Raw genomic sequence first — 22,189 nt, 5'->3', positions numbered from 1 at the left:
GACACGGGTTCGAGCCCTGGTCCGGGAAGATCCCACATGCTGCAGAGTAACTAAGCCTGTGCACCACAACTACTGAGCCTGTGCTCTAGAGGCCGCGAGCCGCAACTACTCAGCCCGCATGCTACAACTACTGAAGCCCGCGTGCCTAGAGCCCGTGCTCCGCAGGAAGAGAAGCCACCACGATGAGAAGCCTGTGCACCGCGACGAAGAGTAGCCTCCGCTCACCGCAACTAGAGAAAGCCTGCGCAGCAACGAAGACCCAATGCAGCCAAACACAAATAAAATTAATAAATTTATTAAAAAATAAAATAGAGATGGTACGAAACTTGTCATCAACTTTGACAAAAGGTTTCGTTTGTTTGTAACTGCAAATTCCTCAACATCAGGGGTTGGCTCCCTCACAGGTCTGTGAGCTGCTTGAGGGTAAGGGCCGTGTCCTATCTTCGTATCCTTGGCGTCTATAGACCAAGTCTGGCAAGTTAAGTATCGAATAAAGGTTTGAGATTTGACTGTAGGGATGGATGGATAAAATTAAAATTAACATCATCAACCTTGTTACTGGCATCCATCACAGCCACCAAACCTTAGGGCTTAAGACATTCGTTTTAGGATGGCGATCTCCAATGTCACTATTGGACACACTGGACATACGGAAAGCTCTCTCGTTCTAAGTTATCTTGAAGGCGATTGGCAGAAATACTCAGCCCGTAGTGGGGAGCTGTGCTAGCCTGAGTCTCTATGAGATGAGAAAACAAAAAGGAACCCCTCCTCCCGCCACGCCTAACCATCCTTACTAGGCTCCAAAGACATCCCGTTTAACCGCAACGGAAACTCACTTCCGGCCTGACTAGGACCTAAGAAAACTTTGGCTGGAAGCGGCCCCCTCGGAGACATAATAGTAGGGAGTCACCGTGCAGACGCTCCTCCAGCACTAGAAATCAAGATCTCCTTTCCCCTACCTCTTCAGGGTTTCATCTTTAGCTTATCCAGACGCTGAGTGAGGCAATTAACGGCGGTTAACAGACCGTTACCTGCCCCCGCCCACCATTGGAGACTACATGTCCCATATTGCAGCTCGCCGTCTTCCAAAGAAAACGCGCATACGTCCCAGCACGCAACGCTCCTCATGGGCCTCTAGGAATTTTTTTTCTCTTGTTCCGCCGAAACCGAGCAAAGCATGCTGGGGCTTGTAGTTCTCGCGGCTCCCTTAGCTAGGTCCTTCGCGATACTCCGTCCGGTCCCGCCTATTCTCTGCTGCCCTGGACCTTTAGGCTTGTCTTGGCCCGTTTGAAGACCAGGAAGTTGATAAGTCGCGAGGCTCGCTGCTGAGAGACGGTGGCTCGGGTGGGACAGTCGCCAGGGATGGCGGAGTGTAAGGATGGAGCGGGTGTCCGGACTGCTCTCCTGGACGCTGAGCAGAGTCCTGTGGCTGTCGGGCCTCTTTGAGCGGGGAGCTGCCCGGCAGCCCCGGATCATGGAAGAGAAAGCGCTAGAAGTTTATGGTAATTAACTTTACCCAGGGCAACATTTGGTGATTTACGTGGAGGCGGGGGTAACGAGGGCCTCACCTGAGGGGTAGGAGTGGAGACTCGGGTTTTTGCCAGATCTCGTCCGGGAGCGTAGGAAGCTTTTTCTCCGGAGTCCTAAGTCACGCGGGCTTGTGGGTCTTTCTAGGACCCAGGCTCTTGCTAAACCCGGGGCAAGCCGAGCCTGGAGGTCTCAAACGCTTCATTTCCCTTGTCTGCCCCCACGTTCTAGTGGCCATCTCAAGATTTATGGGCAGAGCAAGCGTCTAGGGTGCTTGGTTAGGAAACAAAGCTGGCCTGATAGCCCTACTTGAGCCTCCTTCCTTCCTAGCCCCTGGACACACACTCCTTCCGCCGCCGAGGGTACTGCTGGGTGACTGCCGAGTTGGGGACTGGCCCAAGGTCACAGCCACCCTCTTCTGCTGCAGAGGCCATAGGCAGAGGTCCCCGAGAGCCCGGCCTTGAACTTATAGTTCTTTAACACACCCAAAGCCTGGAGTGCAAAAAAGAATACACACACATTGAGTTATATATATGTATAATGTATATTATATATATGCACACGCACACATATTCTCTATTCAACCCCTGGAACCATCTTCATTGTACAGATGAGGAAATGAAGGTTTAGAGTGGTTAAACAACTACCTGGAGGCCACTCTGCCAGTAAAGAAACAGCAAAAACCAAAACTGTTGTCTTCTGATTCCAAACTTAGTGCGCTTTTCATCACTTCATAATTGCTTTATGATTTGCCTTTTTTGGACTTATTAGTATTGTTTTTGAAAACTAAAACGACTGGATCTAACGAGCGTTCAAAGATTCCTGCTGACGGAGGGTAAAAGTATAACCACAAGAATACAGATAATGCAGGTAAGGATTATAGACCCGTAGAAAGAAGCCAGGGATGTTAAAGACCTTCAGAGTTAATCTGGTTTACCTCTTGCTAGGGGCAGGACTTAAACCCAGTCAGGTGACAAGTGTGAGTAGAATGATCTCCACAAAGCAGTAGGCAGAGGTCCCCAAGAGCCCGGCCTTGAACTTATAGTTCTTTAACACACCCAAGCCTGGAGTGCAAAAAAAAAATACACACACAGTGAGTTATATATGTATAATATATATTATACATATATGCACACACACTTATATTCTCTATTCAACCCCTGGAACCATCTTCATTGTACAGGTAGGGTTTGTGGTTAAAGGTGGAGGGAGGTGTGGTCAAAAATTGTTTTACATACCAGGTTGGAATTGGATCCTGAAGATTTAAATATAAAGGAAGAATTTAATATCAGTGCAGAGCCAGTAGAAGAATTTTAGTCAAGGGAGCAATGTGAGGAGAGCAACATTGCTTTCTTTCTAAAGAAATAAATGCAAATCACTAGAAAAGTAGAGAAGTTGAATAAGGCGTGAGATTTAATTTCAGAGTTATTTAACATATAAACAATATAATGCAGCTTGTATATATGAGCCTTACAGGGAAAAGGCCTAGGATGAAGGGGAAAAAATTCCTTTTCAAAAAAACCTGTTTCCCTGAGCCCCGTGTTTCACAGCTTTGTGAAGCCTCTTTTTCCTGCCTCCCTTTTCTAATCAAGTGATAAGCTCAGGAGTTGCTGGGGAGAAGATAGAGTTTAATTGATTTGTTTTTCCCAGCTGGATTTCTGATTACAGGGGTGCTGTGAGTAATAGAACAAAACCTCAGGCTTGAGAACATCAAGCCCATCCCATGTGAACTCCCTCTGCTTTTTTCTACCTCACTATTTCTCTTATCATTCTCCTTTTCCATCTTTTTCTACAACCTCAGGGTAAGAAGGAAATCTTTTCCTCTCCACTGCCAACCCAGCCTCCCACATCTTTGGTCTTATTCCTTTCTGCTTATTTTACCAGCCTCCTCCCCTCCCCTCCTTGAAATTTCAGTGTCTCTTCCTCTATTTTTTTTTTCCTTCCTCTATTTGATCCTTCCCCTTGGGCTACAAAACATACTCAAGTTTCCCTTATCCTTGGCATTGTTCTAGATTTTTCTAAACGCACTGTCCTCCTTTTGCTCTTCCCTCCTTCCCTGTCAAAGCCCTAGGATTACATTTGCAGTTCCTTCTCACTTCCCCTTTTGCAAGCTGGCCTCTGCCTTTACCTCTCTGCTGAAAGTGCTTTCTTACAGGTGACCTTCTGAGACCTGCTTTAGCTTTCGTTAACCTGCATTTTTCTGCAGCTTTTTTTTTTTAGTTTATTTTTGGCTGTGTTGGGTCTTCGTTGCTGCATGCCGGCATTCTCTAGTTGTGGCGAGTGGGGGCAACTCTTCGTTGTGGTGCGCGGGCTTCTCATTGCGGTGGCTTCTCTTGTTGCGGAGCATAGGCTCTAGGTGAACGGGCTTCAGTAGTTGTGGCACATGGGCTGAGTAGTTGCGGCTCGTGGGCTCTAGAGCGCAGGCTCAGGAGTTGTGGTGCACGGGCTTAGTTGCTCCACAGCATGTGGGATCTTCCCAGACTAGGGATCGAACCTGTGTCCCCTGCATCGGCAGGTGGATTCTTAACCACTGTGCCACTAGGGAAGGCCCTTTTCTGCAGCATTTGATTTTGTTAACCATCCCCTCTTCCCTTTTATGCTGCGTTTTGCTTTTCTTCCTCCTACTGATCCCCAAATTAGGTGCTTCCTACAGATCTATACTTGGTTCTCTTTCCCTTTACATTTGTGATTCTCCAACTGGACTGCACATAAGAATAGCCTGAAGAATAAAGCAGAAACTAACACACCATTGTAAAGCAATTATACTCCAATAAAGATGTTAAAAAAAAAAAAAGAATAGCCTGAAGAATTTTTCTAAGTCTCAATGCCCAGGTCTTACTGTGAATCAATTAAATCAGAATCCCTGGTAGGGCTCAGACACCAGCTTTTGTTTTTGTTTTGAAACATTCCTAGTGATTCCACTGTTCAGCCAAGGTTGAAAACTACGGTTCTACTCATTGTTCTTTGTGAATCCCATGAGTTCAACAGCCACTCTAGCCTTGGTTCTCTTAAACCTTATGCCACAGTTCAGTGTTTGCTGAAATGTTCCGTTGGTTTGCCCCTTAAGCACCTCAGAATGATTATATATAAGATTTAACCTGTTTATCTCAGCTCCCACCCAAATTTCTTCCGTTGTTCTCTCTTCTTTTTTTTTTTTCATTCTATCTTTGTTCTCACAGGCTCTTAGATTTACAATCTTAGTCATCTTCCTTTTCTTCCTTTCCTTGTCTTCTACATCCAAATAGTTGTCAGATTCTGTTGATTCTGCCTCTGAAATTACTTCTTCGTCTTTCCCCTCCTCTCTATTGCTATGGTCATGTCCCTGTTTTAGGCCCAGATTTTTCAGCTGGTATCCCTGGCTCTGCTCTTTAGTTCTGAGTCTACCAGCTGCCAGTGTAATGCTGTCCATGTCACTCCCTTGTTCAGAACCTCTTGAGGACGTCCTATTGCCTGTAGCTGACTCTAAAAGACCCTTAATGGGCTGGCCTAAACTCTTAATAACTTCTTCCCTTATGCTGAGTTCCATGCAAACTAAACTTGTTCTTTACTTTCCTTCACCTTAAATGGCAAATATTGAAATGTTACCCATTTTTTTGTTTTTGTTTTTTGTTTGTTGTGGGTTTTTTTTGGCCGCGCAGTACGGCTTGCTGGATCTTAGTTCCCTGATCAAGGATCAAACCTGGGCCCCTGCAGTGGAAGCGTGGAGTCCTAACCACTGGACCGCCAGGAAATTCCCCAAAATGTTACCTATTTTTAAAGGCTTGATTCAGATTCCATTTCCATAAATCCCGATACTGCATTCTCCCAAACTAAGTTATTTTTTCCCTTGAACTTCTATGACACTTTCCCCATTCATGTATTCTATCTGCAAGGTTGGATCCAAGAAACTGGACATGAGGTAGTAATAATCCAAGAAAATGGTTTTCTCAAAAGGACACTAGTGGAAATTTCTGTCAGAAACCTGGGGAGTGGCTATAGTATTTGCTCAAACAAAAAGAAGTCAGTGTTTGGATTAGGACTGGCAAAATTGTTTGTATTTAGAATATTCATGTTTTAACATAAAACCTTTTCTCTGATGTTTCTTTAGATTTGATTCGAACTATCCGGGACCCAGAGAAACCCAATACTTTAGAAGAACTGGAAGTGGTAACGGAAAGTTGTGTGGAGGTTCAGGAGATAAATGAAGAAGACTATTTGGTTATTATCAGGTTCACGCCAACAGTACCTCATTGCTCTTTGGCGACTCTTATTGGTAAGGTTTTAGATAAAGATATTTATATATTAATTCTGAATTATTCTAGCTGATACTGACCCACAGTGACAATTAGCATCATGTATCATACTTTATGGTTTACAGAATATTTTCTGTAGTTCTCACAATTAGCGTATGAGAGAGTCAATATTATCTTCATTTTACAGATGAGGAACCTGAGGCTCAGAGAGTATAAGGGACTTGCTCAGCATCATGTAGGCAGGAAATGATGAAACTGAGGCTCAATTCCAGGTCTCCTGACTTTAAGTGTGTTTTTCCTTTAGCTATACCATGCTGCTTCTCTACAATTAATGGAGCCTGAGTGTGGGCCAGCTCCTCTCCTCAGTTCTGGAGATCGGAATGGGTGTTGTCAGACTAGCACTGCTGCCCTCACCATCTTCTCCTTTTAGCTGCTCTCTTGGCTTCTATGTAGCATGGGCAGAAGTCCTGGTGGAAGGGTATTTTTTCGGTAGTTTTCTTTTTGAGAGGTTGCATTCCCAATATTTCAGATTAGTTAGCAGTGAGATATACAGTAGATATCTTTGAATATATACTTTGTTAAAAAGAAGGCAAAGAAAGTTTATTTCAAACCAAATCTTGATCAGTAGGGAACCAATTAAATAATCAGTGATGGTGTATATTAACAATGGAATACTATGCAGCTATAAAAAAGAATGAAGAAGCTCTCCATATACTAATATGGAAAGATCTCTATGACATACTGTTAGGAAATAAAAGCAAGTATAATATTGCTACATTTGTGTAAAGAAAAGCAAAAATATACATTTATATTTGATTGCATATCTATAAAGAAAACATAAGAAGTGAATAGCTAAGATGGGGGTGGGCATTAGTGATGGTGGGAACCGGTCAGGTGGGGGATAGGGTGGCAGGGAGACCTTATACCTTTTTATATTTTTAAGCTTTTGAACGTTGAGAATATATTACCTATTTAAAAATAGACAAATTTATAAAAAGGATTGGAAAGGTAAATATTTTATTATTGTTTCTACTATCGTTGTGAGTTGTCTTTCTCTTCTCGCTTGTTGGACCTAGGATCCCTCAAGTAGTGGTTTCCAGCATATGGGGCACATCTTGAGGGACTAGACCGTCTGTGAATCCATAGATACTATTGTGGTTATAAAATTCCAATACTAGAAAAAGCATTCTTGAATGCATATTTATTTTTCATCATTGGACCGTTTCTGAATCAACAGATATCAAAAACAGGTTTCAAAAAGTAATATTTATATTGTGTTTCTTAAATTATAAAAGTAACATGTTTGTTCGCAATAATTTTGAAATTCCACAAAAGTATAAAGAAGAAAATAAAAAAAAGTTGTCATTAGAATATGTGCTCTAGGCTAAAATTCCAGCTCTGTCAGCTCTGTCACTTTGTGGTCTTGGTCAAGTTACTTAACCTTTCTGAGCCTATTTCCTTATCTGTAAAATAGTGATAATAATGGTAACTACTGAGTTGTAAGGGTTAAGTAATAGAAAGCATGAAGTAGATGAGAAATGTTTTTTAGTTCTCCTTAAATATTATTCTTTAATTATATGGTCATGTAATTATATGGTCATCATTTTTGTAACCATTTAGCCTACTTCTAGCCTCCTACAATTATAAATAATACTATGATGAACAACTTTATACATAAATATTTTTATTAATCTCTAGTTATTGCTTCAGGATAAATTTCTGTAAGTGGAATTATTGGGTCATATGGTAGAAATATTTTTAAGTCTCTGGGTAAATATTAGCAAGTCACTGGGAATTCCCTGGTGGTCCAGTGATTAGGACTCTGCACTTTCACTGCCAAGGGCACGGGTTCAATCCCTGGTCAGGGAACTAAGATCCCGCAAGCCGTGTGGTATAGCCAAAAAAAAAAAAAAAAAGTAGCCCCCCCCCCCCCCAAAAAAAATGTTCATACTCTTTGACCCAGGAATTAAGGAAATAATACCCTAGGAGAAAATAGTAGCATGTACAAAACATATATAGTAAATTTATGATAATAAATCCTGGAAGAAAGTATAGTATCGATTAATACTGAAATGATATAAAAATAATGGCATTTCTTATTTCTATTGAAAATGATGAATATAATCAAGGAATCAAAGTATCTGTGTGAGAGTGGATGAAAAAGCTTGAATGATAAATTGAATTTGCATTATGATTGCACTTATTTTAAAAAACTGTGTTTACGTGGACAAAGATTGAGAGAGCACATGAAATAAAAATAACTGTAAAGGTGTCAAGATTAGATTATGGTTGATATTTCAGATCTGTACACCTCTTGACAGAGGTTTTGTCACTTTTTTGGCCCTTTTGATATGGGTTTCATTTAAGACCATTGGCTTTTTTTTAAATTAATTAATTAATTTATTACTTATTTTTGGTTGCATTGGGTCTTTTTGTTGCTGTGCGCGGGCTTTCTCTAGTTGTGGTGAGCGGGGGCTACTCTTTGTTGCGGTGCATGGGCTTCTCATTGTGATGGCTTCTCTTGTTGTGGAGCACGGGCTCTAGGTGCGTGGGCTTCAGTAGTTGTGGCACGTGGGATCAGTAGTTGTCGCTTGTGGGTTCTAGAGCGCAGGCTCAGTAGTTGTGGTGCACGGGCTTAGTTGCTCCGTGGCGTGTGGAATCTTCCCGGACCAGGGCTCGAACCCGTGTCCCCTGCATTGGCAGGTGAGTTCTTAACCACTGCGCCACCAGGGAAGCCCAAGACCATTGGCTTTTGAGAAGGTTGTATGGTAGTGTATCATAGTAATCGTGTTCAAGCAACATGACTGGAAAACTCGATGAAGGGAGTCCTCTTTCTGGCTGATGCATTAGGAGGCATTTCCTATGAGCAGGTAGTACTAAGCAGAGAAAGGCACCTGAGTCAGAGTTCCACCCTGACTGCTTAGGTTGTCACCTACTCACTTACCCTGGTATATAATTCCAAAGACAAGGAAGACTCAAAGCAGGTGAGTGGGTAGGGCAGAAAAACCACTTGATAATCTTTTCTGTTGACTTAAACAAGAATGGCTGAAGGCAGGATATGAAGGGCATAGGATTTCGAGTCTAGATTTAGCTTCTAGCTCTGCCACATGTTAGCTATGTGATGTGGAACAAATCACTTATCTTGGTTCCTGGCTGTAAACTGAAAATGATAAAATAGTAATAGCTAACATTTACTGGATACTTATTATGCGTCAACTACTGTTTTAAGCATAACTATGTTTACTCCTCATGCGTAACAACCTTATATATAGTGGTACTCTTATAATACTTGTATAACAGATAAGGAAACTGAAGTTCAGAGAGGTTAAGTTACTTGCCTGGGGTCACACAGCTAGTGTGTAGTGGAGCCACTTTTGAACCCAAATTATCTATCTCAGTTATGCTATACTGCCTATCTTGAGGATACTGATATTCAAGAAAGTGCTTGTGAATTGTAAAACAATTATTATTATTTTTTTTAATAACAAAAACAATTATTGTTTTTATTTATGGGTAAAATACCTACCAACAGTGACTAGAACACATGAGGATGCTCAAGAAACAAATTAAGGAGACAATGTGGGAGGAGAGGAAGCACAACGCTCCAGATACGCTTTAAGGCAGTTAGATACTCTAAAGGGAGACCCTTCTTCTTCTTTTTTTTTTTTTTAAGGGAGACCCTTCTTAAGGAAATTATATATTTTCTTTAGAATTCCCTAATATTTATTATGGAATTACTGTGTTGTAGACTCTAAGGTAGGCCCAATCTCATTGTAGCTCATTTAATTCTTTTTCCTTCTCTGCAATTTTTCAGATGATTCTGTTAGAAAACCTAGTGGTACTTTAGAAAACCACAAGCAAATTAATTTCATACCTCCCCGAAAGATAGGTAGTCTAACAATTATGTTTTGCTGTGTTATGTTTGGGGTTTTGTTATTGTTGTTTATTTTTAATCAAACCAAAATACTAAAAAGATGTTCCTTATAACATAACAAGCCCTTATGTATTGATATTAGTTGGGAGAGGAAATAAATTGCTCTAAATAAAAACCTGCAAAGCCAGGAAACTAGAGATTCATTCTGACCCTATTTTTCAAAAACTCGTTACTGAAACACTTTCTCTTCGTAATAAGAGCAGTTTGGTTTATCTTCTCTGTCTAGAGGTGTAGACTTAGTTAAAATTGTATGCCTTATTTTATGGTGGGGGAGAAGTGAAACATTGGCACTGAGGCTCTGTTCCAAGCTGACTTTTAATCTCTCTTGGAAGTCTCAACTGGAAAAAAAAATTATTGAACTGTGACTTGGTATTGGGGTGATAAACTGAACTTCAGAGGAGCTTGTTTTAGGGAAACAACTCTATTTGTACCCTACAGGCACAGAGGATTCCAAATTTGAGAGATTGCTTGTGGTCCTTTTTAAGTGGCTCTTACTTGGTTTTAAGTTTTTGTGTGGCCTGACCTGTTGCAGGCATTCAATAAAGTTTATTGAGTGAATTGGCCTTTGATGGAAGGTAAATTGATACAGCAGAAAGGACCCGCATTTTGCAGTGGTTTCGGGTTCCAGTCCCAACTCTGTCATTTTACTAGCTCTTTGATCTTGGGTAAGTTACATTGTGACCTTGGTTTCATAATTTGTAGAATGGGATTGACAATACCTAGCTCACTGGATTATCATGAGGAATTCGTAAGATGTATCAATATTAAAGTTGCTAGCTAAAGGTACCAGGCTCAAAGGAGGCCTACAATGGATTGAGCCTAAGCTCTTTTCAGCTGCTGTTTTGTATAGAGACACCTAGACACAGCTGTATGCTTTTTCAAGAACCAATAAGAAGACATAATTGGGGCTTTTTTTTTCCTCCGCAGGGCTGTGCTTAAGAGTTAAACTTCAGCGGTGTTTACCGTTTAAACATAAGGTAAGGAATGTGTTTTTTGTTGTTGTTTTATAATAGCTTTGTTGAGATTTGATTCACATATCATACAACCACCTATTTAAAGTATAGAATTTAATAGTTTTTGGTATATTCACAAAATTGTGCAGCCATCGCTACTATCAATTTTGGAACATTTGCATCATCCCAGTAAAAAACCCATACCATGTTTAAAAAAATCAAACAAACAAACAAAACAAACAAAACAAACAAACAAACAAAAAAACAAAACCCATACCAATTAGCAGTCATTCCCCATTTCTCCTAAACCCTCTCCCATCCCTAGGCAACCACTAATGTACTTTTGTCTCTATAGATTTGCCTATTCTGGGTGTTTCATTTAAATGGAATCATATAATTTGTGGTCTTTTAAGACTGGCTTCTTTCACTTAGAATAATATTTTCAGAATTCATTCATATCATAACATGTATCAGTATTTCATTCTTTGCCTTGCCTTGTACTGTTCTTTTGTGTAGATATCACATTGTATTTATTTGTTTTATAATTTGGTAGACATTTGGGTTGTTTCCATTTTTTGTCTTTGATGAATAATGCTGCTATAAACCTTTGTGTGCAAGTGTTTGTGTGGGCATGTGTTTTCATTTCTTTTCCACCGAGGGCATATGTTTTCCATTTCTTTTCTTCCTGGATTCTATGGTAACTCGATGTTTAACCTTTTGAGGAACTTCCAGACTGCTTTCCATAGCCACTTCACCCTTTTACATTCCCACCAGCAGCATATGGGGGTTCTGATTTCTCCACATCCTTGCCAACACTTATTATGATAATCTCTTGTTTTCATTATAGCCATCACTAGAATGTGTGAAGTGATATCTAACTGTGGTTTTGATTTGCATTTCCCTGATGGGTGACAATATTCATCCAAAAATTTAAAACCAATTAAGAACCCCTTAAAAAGGGCCACAAGAAACCTCTCAAATTTAGAATCTTCTGTGGACCAAACCAACTGTTTGGTTACCCTGAGGTATAGTTCGCATAGGAATAGCAGGGTAAATGCTTGACTCTTCCCCTTTATTTACCATTTTTCAGAATAATGAGTCGTGCATAATTTTAAGCCAAAGTAAATGAGTATAGAGTGATTTTATACCACTTCCTTTGTTGTTTAGAATAAGAGTTAGTGTTATGCCACTGGGGGAATGTATATGGTATTTTGTCTTTTAAAGAAGACTGGACTAAATGGTCTCTAGGGTCTCTTATAGCCATAATAGGTGATGATTTTTCCCCCTCATGAAAACATTTATCTCAGTAGTAAATAAGTATATGCGAATTAGATCACATGCTCCAATGTTCCCTGAAAAATAGACATATCTTTATCATATAGCATGATTTATTTACCACAAGATTTGCAATAATTTTGTGGGTTTGCCTCAAAAGCTCTGGTTCTTGGAGGTTAGCTAGTTTAAGGGAGTGAGTGCAGCAGGACCAGGAGAGATAGCTTAACCAGTATTGTACTTGAGAATAAATTTATCAAGATAATAGTAGATGAGAAAAGGAGGATACTGAAAACTATATTTTGTGATCCCATTTTTGTAAAGTACACAATAAAAAGAAACTTCCAGCCTTGGGGTGTGTGTGTGTGTGTGTGTGTGTGTGTGAAATCTGTTAAATTATGTGGGTATAGAGAAAAATATGGAAGAAAGTACACTAGATTATTAATGTGGCTTTCTTGTAGGGTGGGGCAGGGAGAAAGTTTAGATACTGATTTGGGAGGAAGAGGTAGAGTGCAGGGGGTAGATATTGTTGAGTAAAACATGTATGAGATCTCACTTGTATAAAATTGTAGGTTTGTATTCATAAAAAAATAATGAATGGGAATACCCACTGCGGGCCTTCCCCATATGACCAAAATAAAAAATCCTACTAACTTCAGCCTTCATTTTAGAGAAGAATGTGAAGATTTGTCCCAAGTCTTTGATGTTGGAAACAGGATTTGGGCTTTCATCCCTAGACTCTTGAGTCCATTGTACATTCCACCTCACTTATCTTAGAATGCTCTAAATGTTTTGCTTTTAATGTATTTTTTTCCTAGTTGGAAATCTACATTTCTGAAGGAACCCACTCAACAGAGGAAGATAGTAAGTGAATTTTGAACCATTATTAGAAAACAGCTTCATGTAGTACTTTATCTTGGGTATTATGTTATTCTGCCAGCCAAGTATCTATTGGGTCATTTTCAAAAAAGAACAAAATCAGCTCTTAGCTTTTCCTTGAGAAGAAAATAATTTTTTAGTGGGACTCTGGGTGAACTAGAGTTAAGCCCTGTGGATATTGACTGGTTTAGGCCAATGGCCACACATCTGTGAAGAATATCCAGCTCTAGGAACTTTGAATTATAAGCTCTAAAGAGAGCTTGATTCTTTTCTTTGGTGGCAGGATAGAGAGCTGTGTACTTGAAATTGAAATCAAAGGTCCAGCAAGTAAAGCTTTAGGGAATCTTGGGGTAGGTGTTGTCTTCCTGGGTTAATGTATTAAAATGGGAGTAGAGAAGCTTTTTTGTATAAAGGATCTCTAGCCTACAGAGAGAAATAAAGTGGCAGCCACTTAAAAATAATGGAGGTGGGATTTAGGAAAAGCAAAAGTGGGATTACAGGGGATTTTTTTCTCTTTAAGTCTCCCTTTCGAAACTTATGAATAATTAGCCAAAACCTGCGTTAAGTTCTCAAGGAGTTAAATTCTATTTTAACAAGCTAATAAAAATACTGTCTGTTGCTGTGTATTGACGTAGTCCTGCTAACTTTTGCCTGTGTGTCTTGCAGTCAACAAGCAGATAAATGACAAAGAGCGAGTGGCAGCTGCGATGGAGAACCCCAACTTACGGGAAATCGTGGAACAGTGTGTCCTTGAACCTGACTAATAGCTGTTTTAAGAGCCACTGAACTGGAATCATTTGATATATTTGTTTAAACTCTTTGTAAAATGTAAAAGACTCATGTTTAATACGTAGGTGATTTGTACCTCAGTGCATTTTTTTAAAGGATGATTTCCAAGCAAGATTTAATTATAAGGTAGTACCTAGTTTGTTCAGTGTTTAACATTCTCAGGATTTGTAACACTTAAATGATCAGACAGAAAAATATTTTCTAGTAATTATGTGTCAGATGAGTTGCTATTTTTCTGATGCCCATTCTGATACAACTGCTTTTCACATCAAATACTTACTGTGCCCAAATATATTCAGTTTAAATCATTACTCTGTAAATAAATAAAACAGAGGTGATTCTTGTACACACCTTAGAATGTTTTTATTTAATTGTAAATTTTAGTGTAAATGTTAACACTAAAAGATATGTCCAAAGCTTTATTTTCTGATTATCATGTAGAATCAGAGATAGGAGAACCAAAAAGAACCCTTAATATCAGGCCTGGGCCCTGACTTCCTTCAAGAAGAGTCCTGGACCCATTTATAGATAAGGAACAAATGTGAAGAGGGCCAGGTGACATATATAGTTTTGAAGATCAAGAAGTCCCCAAAGAAATTTTGATTAAACCATCTAAATTAATGGGTTCTTCTTTACTTGTACTTTGTTCAGTTTGTTTTAGGGGACAGTGGTCATTTGAAGTGTAACAGGGTATGTTAGGAAGCTTCCGAGGTGCCCCCCCCCCCCCAATGATCCTTGATTCCTGATATTCGTGCCCTTGTAGTTTCCTTCCATATCGAACCAGAACTAGTTGCCATGACTAAAAAAGAATCAGAGGTGACAGTGTGTGATTTCTGAGGCTAGATCGTAAGAGTTGTTACTGCTTTCACCTTGTGATCACTTGAGTTGCTCGTTCTGCAGGAATCCAGCTGCCATGTCCTAAGAACACTCAGACAGCCCTGTGGACAATTCCACATGGAGAGGAATTGAGGCCTTCCACCAACAACGAGAACCAACTTGCATACCATGTGAGGGAACCACGTTGGAAGCCATTCTGCAGCCTCAGTCAGGCTGACATCTTGACTGGAACCTCACTAGACCCTGAGCCAGAAGCCACTCCCTAATTCCTGATGCAGAGAAGCTGTGAGTGATAATAAATGTTTATTGTTTACACCACTAAGTTTTGATGTAATTTGCCATGTAGCAGTAAGTAACTAATACACAAGTTGTTAGAATAGCACTCTTCTGCCTCAAATTTAATTGAGGATTCTAGGGGGAAAACATGAGAACTTGTTCCATGGCTCTTGAACCCCTTTATCCACTTCAAGAATATGAGTTTTGAGAGAACAGAGAGGATTTGGTAAGAAGATTGATGAAGAGATTTCTTTGGTTAAAACTTGCTATGCTGAGTTCCAACCCCCATCTTGGTGAAAGGGTGAGGAAATGACACCTCCTACCACTATCTGCTGAGGGGAATTTCAAGGGGACAACTCAGAGAGTTTGGAAATGTGTCCTCTGCAGTTGGGAGACCCAGAAAAGTGGTGCCTGACTCAGGCCTGAGAAAGCAAGCAGAAGTGGGCTGAAGGCTGGGGCCTGACTCCTGTCCAGGAAGTCTAGAGGGTGAGAGAAAGGCAAGGCTAACTACCTTGATGACAGAGCCCTGGGATGCACAAATGTTTCTCGTGGACCATGCTGTGGGGTCATATTTGACATTGTTCAACAAACCATCAGCAGGGCCAAGGAGACCTCAGAGAAAGGGTCTGGAGGTGTACTGCCTGGTACCCAGGGACTGAGCAGAGAAGACAGCAAGTGAGCAGCCAGGATGGAGATGCTTCTCCCAGGGTCAAGGGGCACAGCGGGAACGCCTGGTAAGCGTACGAAAGTGCCAACCTAAGAGAAAGAGCCAGCTCTAATCGTCAGGCAGAGAGAGCACAAAGCCAAGCAGCTAAGTAAGAACTGTCCCATCTCTGGTGCTCCTCCCTCCCTCAGCTCCCACAGTGGCGAAGTTGAAGAGGGGGAAAGAAGAGAGAGCAGAGGACCCCATCCCATGGCTCCGCTGGAGGTTTCAAGCCTGAAGCAAGCTCAAGTTAGGAAAGAGTTGATGCCAAGTTTGTAGTTCTAACTATTAGATGTGACTAGATAATTCAGTGCAATGAGATTGTATGGTTAAAAGTGACAAGATGACTTAATCTGACAGAAATCATGTGTCTGCCCAAGTCTTCACCCATGGGCAGAGGAAGATCATGCCTTCTCAACAAAGTTTCGAAGGATTAGTGGGGGACAAAAATAAAATCAATTCTTACACAACATACTGGTTATAGAAGTCCTATTAAAACCATCTTGGGGGCTTCCCTGGTGGCGCAGTGGTTAAGAATCCTCCTGCCAATGCAGGGAACATGGGTTCAAGCCCTGGTCCAGGAAGATCCCACATGCCGCGGAGCAGCTGAGCCCGGGTGCCACAACTACTGAGCCTGCCCTCTAGAGCCCGCGTGCCACAACTACTGAAGCCCACGCACCCAGAGCCCGTGCTCCACAACAAGAGAAGCCACCACAATGAGAAGCCTGCGCACCACAACGAAGAGAAGCCCCCGCTTGCTGCAACTAGAGAAAGCCCACGCGCAGCAACGAAGACCCAACACAGCCAAAAATAAATAAATTTAAAAAAACCCAAAACCATCTTGGCTTCTGCTGAGGCTCTGCACTGTGGGAATATCCCAGCAGAGCTTCATCATCCCTGTGATCTTCCTCTCTTGGAAAAACCACTAACATTGTGGCATCGGAGCACCAGCTTTGTGGCAGTGTCACTGTCGATTCTTAATCTTTTGCTGTGAAAGTTCTCATTGGCTCCTCTCTTTCTTCCCAGATCTTTAAAAATTGGTTATCTAGCATACATAAATAGATCCAGAAGTAATAAAGTATTGCCGATTTTTAGTCATCATTGTAATCACTTCTTTCTAAATTACAAATCCACTGGAAAGGTCCTTAGGACCAGCCCTAAGTTTCCTGCTTCATGGAAGTCTGGCATCCAGGGCAAGAGCTAATAGTACCTGGTGAACACTCTGTCCCATATTCTCCCACCCAGTGCACACGTGCACACGCAAATGCTTTTTGACCAGCTGTCTGCCTCTAAAAGATATGACAAGCATCATCTGAGTGGGCTCTGAGGCTCACAGACCAGGGTCAAATACACATTGATCCCCAAGTACTGACCGTTTCTCATCCCTGGAGCCTTATCTAGGGCTTAAAGAGTAGGGCTGTCTTTATATCTTCTAATGAGACCCTGATACATGAAACGCTCATTGCCAGTTTCAGGTGGCTGGAGTTGACTGAAGTCAGAGGTCCCTAGTGTATGCTCTTACCAACTCAAGCACTTACTCACTGGCGCTCTCACCAACAGATATTTAGTGAGCACTTTTTTGTTTGTTTTGTTTTGTTTATTTATTTATTTATGGCTGCGTTGGGTCTTTGTTGCTGCACACGGGCTTCCTCTAGTTGCGGCGAGCAGGGGCTATTCTTCATTGTGGTGCACGGGCTTCTCATTGTGGTGGCTTCTCTTGTTGCAGGGCACGGACTCTAGGCACACGGGCTTCAGTAGTTGCGGCACATGGGCTCAATAGTTGTGGCTCATGGGCTCTAGAGAGCAGGCTCAGGAGTTGAAGCGCACGGGCTTAGTTGCTCCGTGGCATGTGAGATCTTCCCAGACCAGGGATTGAACCCGTGTCGCCTGCATTGGCAGGCGGATTCTTAACCACTGCACCAGGGAAGTCCTAGTGAGCACTTTTTAAGTATCTGGCACTTAGGTGCTAAGGGTACAAAGATGGATCAACCACTCTCTGTCCTCCTTCAGTTCATGCTTACCAACCTCTGCCTTCAGCCCCCTCTTCCCTGCAGGCAGTGAGTGATGCAGGCTGTCCCATCTAGTGTCTGAGCTTGTCCTAGCCAGGCAGACGTGGAGGCTGGTCAACCAGAACCAAAGACAAAATCGTCCCTTAAGGGACTGTCTGGTGAGGAAAGCAGTGATGGTACAACCAGAAATGGGTCACTGCTGCAGGCACCCCTATCCTGCTGGCCCTGCTGCTCTTCGAAGTTAGCTGTAACTGCTGTACTCTCTGCTACTGTCAGAATGATATCTCTTCTATCCCTGCCATTTTGTGTGACTCACTCCAGCTGCAAAGTCCTAGATGGGGTCTCTAATGGACTGATCCCAAGTCCCATGTCCATGTCCTGGCTGCCAGGGAGGCAGGAGAAAGGAGTATCTGGCCTGTATGAGGAGTCCGTCTATCTCCCAGCAAGACTTACATGGTAGGAATTGCTCAAATACATCAAGAGGGTTAATGTAGTCTGATGACTAATGTCCACTACATTAATATTATATTTAAATGAATTTGTACTTTATCAACCACAACAGCATCTACATACAAGTGAAAACTAGAGATCCATAAATTCACAAAATGTGTTTGCTGGCAGGGTCAGCAAATTTTTTCAGAGAAGGACCAGATAGTAAAATTTCAAGCGTTGCATCTCTGTTGCAACTATTCAACCCTGCTTTTGTAGCACAAAAAGCAGCCATGACAATATGTAAATGAGTATAGCTGTGTTCCAATAAAACTTTATTTATGGACACAGAGTTGAATTTCTTATAATTTTTATGTCATGAAATATTCTTCTTTTGATTTTTTTCAATCACTTAAAAATATAAAAACCATCCTTAGCTTGTGGGTTGTACAAAAGCAAGCATTGGGCTGAATTTGGCCTGTGGGTCATTTGCCAGCTCCTGATCTGTAGGGATGATTCTTAACCTTTTTGGAAGGTCTCAGACCTCTTTAAAAATTTTATAAAAGACATGGAAAGGACCCTTTCGCTAGAGGAAAAAGGCACTCACGTGAAACTTTGCAAGTGATTCCAGCACTTTCATGGATTTGCTAAGGAGTAAATAATCCTGGTCTCTAAATCATGCTAGCTGAACCCTTGGGCTCCCATTCCTTTAAGAACTCCTCAGAGCCCAGGGGTTCACAGCCTTGGTTGGGAGTCACTATGTACTTAAGCAATCAGAAGCTTTCTCAGCTCCACTGTGGAGCAACTGCTGTGTGACACAAACCGCAGATGTCTCCAGCAGGATACAGTTAACTGTAATTAGGGGAGGACTATCTATTAGGAAGGGGAAGGATTGGTGTAATAGTGGCCTTGCATTCATAGCCCAGTTGGTGTCTCTCATGTGTTGATACAACGACAGAAAACAAGCCAGTGAACCGTGAGGGATGAACCTCATCACTGACACAGCACTACTAGAAACACTATTTTTTAAGCTGCAGGTGGGTGCTGAATATCTGTTATTTTTCACATCTTTTTTAATATATAAAATATTTTATAATTAAAATGTTAAAAAACCCACTGGATCTCGCCTGGGCCAGTGGTTGTCTTTGACTCAGGTTAGGCTGCCTATAGGGCAGAGGTGAACTCAGTCCCTGTGTGAACTTGTTTGGGAGAGATGAGCTAGGGGAAGGGGGAGGATAGCAGTTGCTGTGTGGGCTATAAAGTTCTCTCTAAGGGCTATTAGTATCACACAGAGCTTTGACCCTCACAATGGAGGTGGTTCGGAGCACAGGCCCTGCTGCCAACATGCCACCTTGTTCTAATCGTGAACTTAGCCACTGTGTGACCTTGGCCCAGTTACCTAACCTCTCTGTACCTTAGTTACCTCATCTGTAAAATGAGGATGATATTTCATAGGACTGGTGTGAGGATTAAGAGGGAATGCTTGTAAGTGCTGAGCACAATGCCTGGAACACAGTAAATGCTTTATTAGTGTTTGTTGAATAAAAATAGAGGAGAGAGAGAATTCCCTGGTGGTCCAGTGGTTAGGACTCGACACTTTCACTACCGTGGCCCGGGTTCAATTCCTGGTTGGGGAGCTAAGATCCCGCAGGCCACAAAAAAAGAAGAGAAAGCCCCTTGGTGCTAAGTTACTTGATGGAGGCGACAATTTTCCTCCCTGGCTGGGTACAGTTACTTGGGAAGCACTAGATGGCAGCAAAGCATGGGCTTCCAGGTTTCCAGTTGGTCGTTGAAGAGCGAGAATTCTTGAAGAGCCCTGATGTCAGCTGTCCTGGGTGTTCTCTGCCCCCGCCAGGGATCTGCCTAGGGGCGCCCTCAGGGCACACTCACCACCGCTCTGACTGAGCTGCATCACACTGGGGGCATTGCAGTCTGCGCCTTTGTTCTGACAGGGGTGATGATCACAGAAGCCTTTCTCGGATGTGGAATTACTATGCCAAAGGTTATGGTAATTTTGACACTTTTGACACATATTGGTTGCTGAATTGCCTTCTGAAGAAATGGTACCAATTAATATCTCACCAAGAACGGGGGTTTGTGTCCCTGTCCTGCACTAATTAATATTGGGTATTATTATTATTTTTTGACCTATTATTTCAGCTTTATTGAGGTATAATTGACATAAAATTACAAGACGTTTAAAACGTACATCGTGGTGATTTGATGTATGTGTACATTGTGAAAGGATCCCACCCATCTCGTTAATTAACACAGCCATCACCTCACGTATTTATCCTTTTTGGGGGGAGGTAAGAACGTTTAAGTTCTACTCTTTCAGCAAATTTCAATTATACAATACAGTGTTATCACTACAGTCGCCATGTTTTTCGTTAGATCCTCAGACCTTATTCATCTTATAACTGAAACTTTGTACCCTGTTACCAACCTCTCCTTATTTCCCCCACCCCCTGCCCTGGCAACCACTTTTCTGCTCTGTTTCTAGCCTTCGACTTTTTTTTTTTTTTTTTTTTTTTCCAGATTTCACGTATAAGTGATTCTATGCAGTATTTGTCTTCTTCTGCCTGGCTTATTTTAGATTAATTACATTTAAAAAGTATTCCAACCCATGTCCTCAAAAGCTGTATAATCTTCCTTTACAAATCAGAGTTTTTATTTATTAAATTGTATAAAAACCATATATGGTTTGCGGTTTTTTTTCATTAGTCATCCATTTTATACACATCAGTGAATACATGTCAATCCCAATCTCCCAATTCATCACACCACCATCCCCACCCCCCCGCCACTTTCCCCCCTTGGTGTCCATACGTTTGTTCTCTACATCTGTGTCTCAATTTCTGCCTAGTTGCTCCGCAGCATGTGGGATCTTCCCGGACCAGGGCTCGAACCCATGTCTCCTGCATTGGCAGGTGGATTCTTAACCACTGCACACCAGGGAAGTCTGAAAAAATATATATATATATTAAGGTGGGAGATAAATAAAATAAAAATGTATTTTCCCCTTTGGGGAAGTTTCCTTTGATTTTATCCAAACTCCTGGGGGCTAGTTCTGTAGCACACTGTTCATATTCTTGGTTGTCATGAATGTGTTTTCTAATATTTTGTATCTTCTTTAGATGCTCCCTTTATCTCCCACTGTGTTTTCTTGTTGAATTATTTCAGGCTCACCTTGGTCATAATGAGGGGATTCAGCTTTACCAAGGGCCTCGGTCTTTGGCATTTCCTATGAGGAATGCCCACCGGCCTAGGGGTCAGGAGGCCTGAACTTTAATCCTGGCCCCGCCCCGAACAAGTGTAAACTTGGGTAAAAGTCACTTCCCCTCTTTTGGCCTCCTTCTTCCTTCTATTAAATGAGGTGTTAGATAATCTCTAAGGTACCTTCTGGTTTTAAATTTCCACCCACCACAGTGGATGCTGGCTTTCTGGAGCTTCCAAGGATTCATTTACATCATTAACGACCACAGGAGTGATTAATATTGAGCTTGGTCCACAGTCGCTAATCCGTTGATTCATGCAGAATTAAAAATGATTATGACCCTTTAGGAAAGCTTATTAGTTGTTCTCTTTTTTTAAAGGAATGTTAATGGTTCTTAGGTCTTTGTCATTGTTGTTCTGATTAAGCTAATTGAACTAAACTGCGTCACATCAGCTGAGTTTCCTTGTTGCTGGATTCCTGAAGCTGTCACATTGTGTTCCTTGGCTACATTAAGGTGAGGTCTGTTCAGATGAGTCAGAATATAAAATGAATACGTGTGCCAAGCTCAAGGTTGCCTCAAAGGGTGAATCTTACCAAGTTGCAGAGCTTTGCTGGACCTTCATTTCTCCAAGTGGAATACATGGCTACTATCAGGGATCATGGGGGCCAATTCCGTGTTAATCTAATCCTACTATCCGATTTTATAGGTAAGAAAATGGAGGCCAGGAGATGTTGAGTGACCTGTCCACACTCACATAGCATGGGAGAATCAGAATCAAGACTATGTGGTTAGGATATATGAAAAGTGGCCTGGTTTCCAATTAAGGTTGACCGATAGTCAGCGTTTGATTCAGCCAAGTCATTTCTCCGCACTGATTTAAATGAATTGAAAGATAGAATAGAATGTGAAACTTCCTAGGTTCCTTAAATATTTTGTAGACTAAAATAGGGGCTGGGTAGATTGACAAAGAACTGGTAAAAAAAAAAAAATAGGACATAAAAATCAAGATATGATTCTATTCATTTTGTCATTTTCATCCTTTTCTGAAGGATATTTACATCTTCATATGTCTCCACATTAGTGATGTTTACTCTTAGCAAAATTTTTTCTTTTGTAAAATGTAATTATTTT

At 41.4% G+C, this 22,189-nt stretch overlaps 1 protein-coding gene across 1 annotated transcript; it reads left to right on the top strand.

Annotated features, from left to right (window-relative positions):
• The first annotated feature begins 1,233 nt into the window (after positions 1–1,233).
• Positions 1,234–13,932, top strand: CIAO2A (cytosolic iron-sulfur assembly component 2A). Its single transcript, XM_082383530.1, has 5 exons — positions 1,234–1,502; positions 5,615–5,779; positions 10,621–10,670; positions 12,737–12,782; positions 13,464–13,932. The coding sequence occupies exons 1-5, from the start codon at positions 1,379–1,381 to the stop codon at positions 13,559–13,561; spliced, it is 483 nt and encodes a 160-aa protein (XP_082239656.1). The 5' UTR covers positions 1,234–1,378; the 3' UTR covers positions 13,562–13,932.
• Positions 13,933–22,189: the final 8,257 nt, after the last annotated feature.

Source organism: Balaenoptera borealis (genome assembly GCF_965194805.1).
Source record: "Balaenoptera borealis genome assembly, chromosome: 3".
NCBI classification, from domain to species: Eukaryota; Metazoa; Chordata; class Mammalia; order Artiodactyla; family Balaenopteridae; genus Balaenoptera; species Balaenoptera borealis.
This window is presented reverse-complemented; position numbering and strand designations above follow the sequence as displayed.